The 6000-nt window shown below is 44.1% G+C and overlaps 1 protein-coding gene across 1 annotated transcript in view; it reads right to left on the bottom strand.

Annotated features, from left to right (window-relative positions):
- Positions 1–5762, bottom strand: part of LOC130115692 (noelin-like) — a 60738-nt gene extending 54976 nt beyond the window's left edge. Inside the window, exon 1 of the mRNA XM_056283475.1 lies at positions 5405–5762. Within this exon, the coding sequence (XP_056139450.1) occupies positions 5405–5470 (66 nt within the window). The 5' untranslated portion in view covers positions 5471–5762. The remainder of the gene's footprint in view (positions 1–5404) is intronic.
- Positions 5763–6000: the final 238 nt, after the last annotated feature.

A 6000-nucleotide genomic window follows, 5' to 3' on the forward strand; every position in this document is an offset into this window, starting at 1 on the left:
TTTTCACTTGACTACACAGGGCTGCTCTCTCTCTGGGACATGGCCTCCTCCCCCGATCCCAAAATGCCCTAAACTCTTTTAGGGTGGGGTCACCGGCCTGAAAACCTACCAGCTCCTCTCTGGTATAACCTGGCAGTGTGGGGGTGTTGCCCTGTTTAGTACTTGTCTCACCAGACCTCGACTCCCCAGCACAGATCTGTCTCACTTTGTAACACTCCAGACCTCTAGAGACAAGACCAGGATCCAGAACTGTTCCTCGCTCAATCAGGTTACACACAGTGATACAGTCGTCAAAATCCGAGTCAGGGTCTGTTTCAGGCTCCCCTGCAAACTCCTGCCTAGAGAGAGCATCTGCGGCGGCATTACTGCAACCAGGACGGTACTTAACCTCGAAATCAAAAACAGACAGCTGCGCTACCCACCTCTGCTCTATAGCACCTAACTTGGCTGTCTTGAGGTGGCAGAGGGGATTGTTATCAGTCAGGACAACAAACTTTGAACCAAGCAAGTAACCCCTGAATTTTTCAGCAACTGCCCATTTTAAGGCAAGCAACTCCAACTTCATGCTACTATAATTTCGGTCATTCTTCTCAGCCTGGCGTAGTCTGCGGCTAGCATATGCTAGGACACGTCTGGTGTCACCTTGCTGCTGACACAATACAGCGCCTAATCCATGCTGACTAGCATCTGTCTCAACTACAAATGGTTGTGTGAAGTCGGCAAAACCCAAAATGGGAGCAGAGGTAAGTTTTTCCTTTAACTGCTCAAAGGAAGAGTCACACTCTGGTTTCCACATATTACAAAACTGGTGACCTACTTTCCCTGTTTTTTCACACCTTAACATTTGTTGACTAGGTCATGCAGTGGCCCGGCAATCTGTGAAAAGCCTCGAATGAATCTCCTGTAGTAACTACAGAAACCCAAGAACGACTGCAGCTCTTTGGCAGTGGTTGGGACCTTCCACTTCTTAACAGCAGAGACCTTGGAGGGGTCAGTTCCTATACCTTCTGCTGACACCTGATGACCCAAAAACTTTACTGACTGTTGTAGAAAAGCACACTTCTGCAACTTCACCTTAAGGCCCGTCTCTGCCAGTCTCTTAAACACGGTCTCAAGTCTCTCCAAATGCTGCTCAAATGTCTCTGAAAAAACCAAGATGTCATCTAGGTAGACCAGGAGTATCTGAAAAATGAGATCATTCATAGTAACTTGCATAAGTCTCTGAAATGTAGCTGGACCGTTACAAACACCAAAAGGCATTCTCATGTACTCATACAGACCAAACGGTGTAGTAAATGCAGTCTTAGTCCGATCTCTGTCATGCATAGCTACCTGGTGGTATCCGCTCACCAGATCTATGGTCGAAAAGAACTTTGCCCCTCTCAGCGCATCAAAACTCTCATCAATTCTCGGGAGCGGGAATGCATCACGTCTTGTCTTTGAGTTGAGTTTCCTGTAATCGACACATAGCCTCAGACTACCATCTGCCTTTCTCACTACTACTATGGGCGAAGCATAAGCACTGGAGCTTTCTTGAATGACCCCTTTTTTAAGCAGCTTGCCAATATGTTCCCTGACTTCACTGTACTGTGTGGGTGGGATTCGTCTGTATGGCTGTGTTACAGGTATGTCATCTGTCAGATGGATCTCATGTTGTACTTTGTCAGTGTGGCCTAGATCTTCATCTTCTGTTGCAAACACAAAAGAGTACTTCTCCAGTAACAAAGTCAGCTGTGCTTGCTGTTCTGGGCTACCACAAAAATTGAGCTTGCCGAGAATTTCCTGCACATCTGTCGGTGTTTTGGGGTGTTCACTGATACCCACTTGTTCAGTGTCTGCTGAGATTCTCTGGAACTGTACCTCACAAAGCTCATCACTTTTCACACAGTCTACCTGAGTCAAAACCCCTAGCCTAGTCCGTGGCCCTAGCCAGATATCTTCATCAGACATGTTCATGACTCGGACTGGAAAAATGTGATTGCCCGATGAAACCAAAGTAGGCACAACAACCAAACCTCCAGGAACGGGGACACACACAGACTCCAGCAACAAAAAAGAACCATCCTCACTCACGGTCCTGAGTCCCCTAGCCATAACTGTAGCAGCAGATGAAGCAGGTATATGGACTACATCCTTACCAGCTACCCTAGCGAAAGAGAGTCTGTCTGTTGCATGTACTGCATGAAGATGATTAAAAGCCTCTCTCCAGTTTGAGTCAAACCTCTCCTGCAGTGTGGTGTCAAACTCAGTGTGTACTAGCTCTCTGCATTTTTTGACAATGTTCATCCCTATTAGACCTGGAACAGAGGAAGAGTGTTCAGAATCTTTAACTATCAGAAAACCTCGCTCTGGGATAGTCAGACCCATGGCTTCTACATCAAGCTCCACATAGCCCATATAGGGTATGTCTAATCCATTAGCTGCAGTGATCTTTAACCACTCAAATGCCGGGTGAATGTCTTCGCCTTTCACTGACAGGTGTTCCCTGAAAAAACTCTCAGAAATTGTACTGACCTGGCTACCAGTGTCAAGTAAGCAGGACACTGTAACACCTCGTAGTTTCACCTCAACAGTTTTACATTCTCCGACTGCACGCTCTAAGATCCTGCTTCTGTCTGGAGTCTCTTTTGGTGAGCCAGCTTCCTCCCCTCGAGTTGTGTGGCTCATGACAACTGAGGGTGCGAGTTTTCCTGCACTACATAAGAACTAGGTGTTGCGTCCCCTTGACCCCCTGTGGCCTGTGAGCATTTTCTTGCAATGTGACCTATGCCTCTACACTTGAAACAGATAGGCTGACCATCTGGTGTGAACTTTGTGAACTTCGGTCGTGGCTTGGGCTCTAGGAATGCCTGTTGAGTGCTGCGCTTACTCAGTTCACCTACAGCAAAGGCTAGATCAGCGAGTGTTTTGCCTAACTCTGCTAGTTGTTTTTCCTGATGGGCTACTGCTCTCCGAACATCATTTAATGCAGTACCTTGGTCATATGGTATATTTATATCATTTGTAATATACTATCATATGGATATATTTATATCATGTATAATCTACTATCATATGGTATATTTATATCATGTGTAATATACTATCATATGGATATATTTATATCATGTATAATCTACTGTAAGAGCTGCATCAATCAGGGTTAAATTGGGAATTAATTTTCCGAACAAATTGAAAGAATGGCTCTGGAAAGACTCGAGAGCCGTTTTTCTCTCTCTTCTGACGGCCTCCAAGATGAAGGAGTTAAGTTCCCCGACAATACACGCGCGCATTTCGTCCATCATCTGCCTTAAGTTCAGCAACAGAGTCTCGTTAGCGTCTAGCTGCTGTTGGGACACTGACTCACGCTTGCTGCGGCCTCCTTTATTGGATTTCCCTTGACATCCCATCAGATATTATCCTCAACTGAAAAATACATTAACAACAGTAAACAGTTGCACTACTACAGCTTAGATTGGTAAAAGGTACACGATAGTGTAAATAAAGTGTAAAATAAATCACATTTCGACGGACCTACTGCAAAATAAATTTTACATCTTTCCTGCTCAGCAGCGCCCCCCATGAAATACTTTCCTAAAAAATGGTAAACATTTGAATTTATTTAAACATACTACTATGAAGTTAAGTGGATGCTGTATAAAACTTGAAATTAAATAATCATCATAGGTTTAGTCATTAAATGCTCTCGACAAGGCGCGTGACATAGCTCAGAGCAACCGTTAAAAAAATTGAGATTTTATTTTTTCCCCAGTCTAGGCAAGACCTGCCCACAAGCACTTGTGACTGGTCAAAGGTCAAAGATTAAATCAAGACTGGACCCTGAAGAGGTTCAGGTAAGGGGAAAGAGGTGATTGGTGGTTGTGGAATAGAAAAGTAACTGACCGACCAATCCGAGATGTCATAGGTGTGTCTAATGTAGACCTGCAAATCAAAACCTGCCTCAGAGAGACCTGTCGGGGAAGGAAGATCCTCTCTTGGCCTTGTTAAGAACGGAGGAAATCAATTTCAAGAAGCAGAAAGGCCCTTTGAGGTGGCAAAGCGGCCACACTTTGACCAGGGGAGGATGCCATTACACGAATACCATTAACGTTTCACTCTTTTTTGCAGAAAGTCAAATGTGCTCTGTCAGTTCATTTCCAAGTTACAGCATGGCATTTGCCACAGCTGTTAGTGTGCTTCTACGAGACATACGTAGGATTGCAGGTTAAACTTAAGTCAGGGTTGGTGAGGAGTAGAGGAGTAGCTTTCATTTCTTGTTTTAGTATACAATGTTTAGATCAATGACGCAGTGTTGGCACTTTAACTGCACTGGTCTATGTTCTCAGCAGGTAAAGATGACAACCCTTCATTGATTTCATATTAATGATGACTTGTTTTCTGATCCAGACGGTGTTGTGTGTGGTTGCTGCGTTACAGCTGTGGATGGTGTTGGGTCATGGCTATTATGTTGAGTCCTGATGAGCAAATTGATGCAGCATTTCACTTTAAACTGAATCGGTTTTTCCAGAATGGTTTCAGTTCTTGTTGTTAGGAGGGACAACCTGTTGTGATGTTGTACAGTGTTAGTAAAGATGACTGCATAGTTGCAAAGTATTAGTACAGATGACTGAGAGACTGAAATACGTCTGAAATGCTCTGTTTGTTTTTGGGTGAAATGTAGGTCCACTGCATATATAGAAATGTAGGTCCACTGCATATATAGAAATGTAGGTCCACTGCATATATATAAATGTAGGTCCATTGCATATAGAGAAATGTAGGTCCATTGCATATATAGAAATGTAGGTCCATTGCATATAGAGAAATGTAGGTCCACTGCATATATAGAAATGTAGGTCCATTGCATATAGAGAAATGTAGGTTCATTGCATATATAGAAATGTAGGTCCACTGCATATATAGAAATGTAGGTCCACTGCATATATAGAAATGTAGGTCCATTGCATATAGAGAAATGTAGGTCCACTGCATATATAGAAATGTAGGTCCATTGCATATAAAGAAATGTAGGTCCACTGCATATAGAGAAATGTAGGTCCATTGCATATAGAGAAATGTAGGTCCATTATACATATAGAAATGTAGGTCCACTGCATATATAGTTTATTTAAACCCTTGAAGCATGCTGTGAGTGAGCTGCAGCAGCTCTGTACACGTCAGGTGGACGTGTCCATGAGGACATCTTTGCAACGGCGCTATTTCACGACAGAAAACCATGACAATACTGTGACGGCACAGTAACCTAACACCGCCTACTAGTGTCCAGTTAGTATACAATAATTTTTATCCAAACGACCAGTATTCTTTGTTTGTGTTTTCTGCTAAGCATTTTAATCGCCAGTTCCATTACGGATACACCGGTGTGGTGGATTTATTAAACATCGTTTAAAACAGGCAAACCCACCTGAGTCAGCTTTGTTCCCATCAGCACCAGCAGCGTGAGCCGCACAAGCTTCCCCACCGACTCCATCTCTTCTGTTTTCACATGCAGAGCGGATTTTCTTCTTTATTTTGATATGTTTTCTTCTTTATTTTGCTATGTTTTTTTCTTTATTTGCACAAATCGTCTCCCAAATGCCTTTTTAATCCTTCTCTCCTGTCACAGCTATCTTCTTTGCTTTGCTATCTCTTTAATCTGCGCTGCCCTCTCCTGTCTTCCTCCACAACGCCTGGCTTCCTCCACAAACGTCCTTTCCTCTTTCCCGTCTTCCCGAAGTCACGTCCTCCTGTTTTCTCCTCGTCCTTCTTTCTTCACAGACGTCTAATTTCCTCTCTATTCTCCCATCCGCCTGCTCTCCGCCTTCCTCCTCCTCCTCCTCCTCCTCGGCAGATAACTAAGGATCAGCACGAGCGCTCTGTGCGTGCCGTCAGATTGGCGAAGAGGAGCGCTGCTGGACCGGACGCGTAGAGCGCGAGGAGGGGGCGTCGAGAATGGTGCGGCACGCGCTGTTGTATAACATGTAAAGGAATGTGTCGTCTGAATTTGGTCTTTCACACCCT

The sequence above is a fragment of the Lampris incognitus genome, chromosome 1 (assembly GCF_029633865.1).
Source record: "Lampris incognitus isolate fLamInc1 chromosome 1, fLamInc1.hap2, whole genome shotgun sequence".
Taxonomy (NCBI): Eukaryota; Metazoa; Chordata; class Actinopteri; order Lampriformes; family Lampridae; genus Lampris; species Lampris incognitus.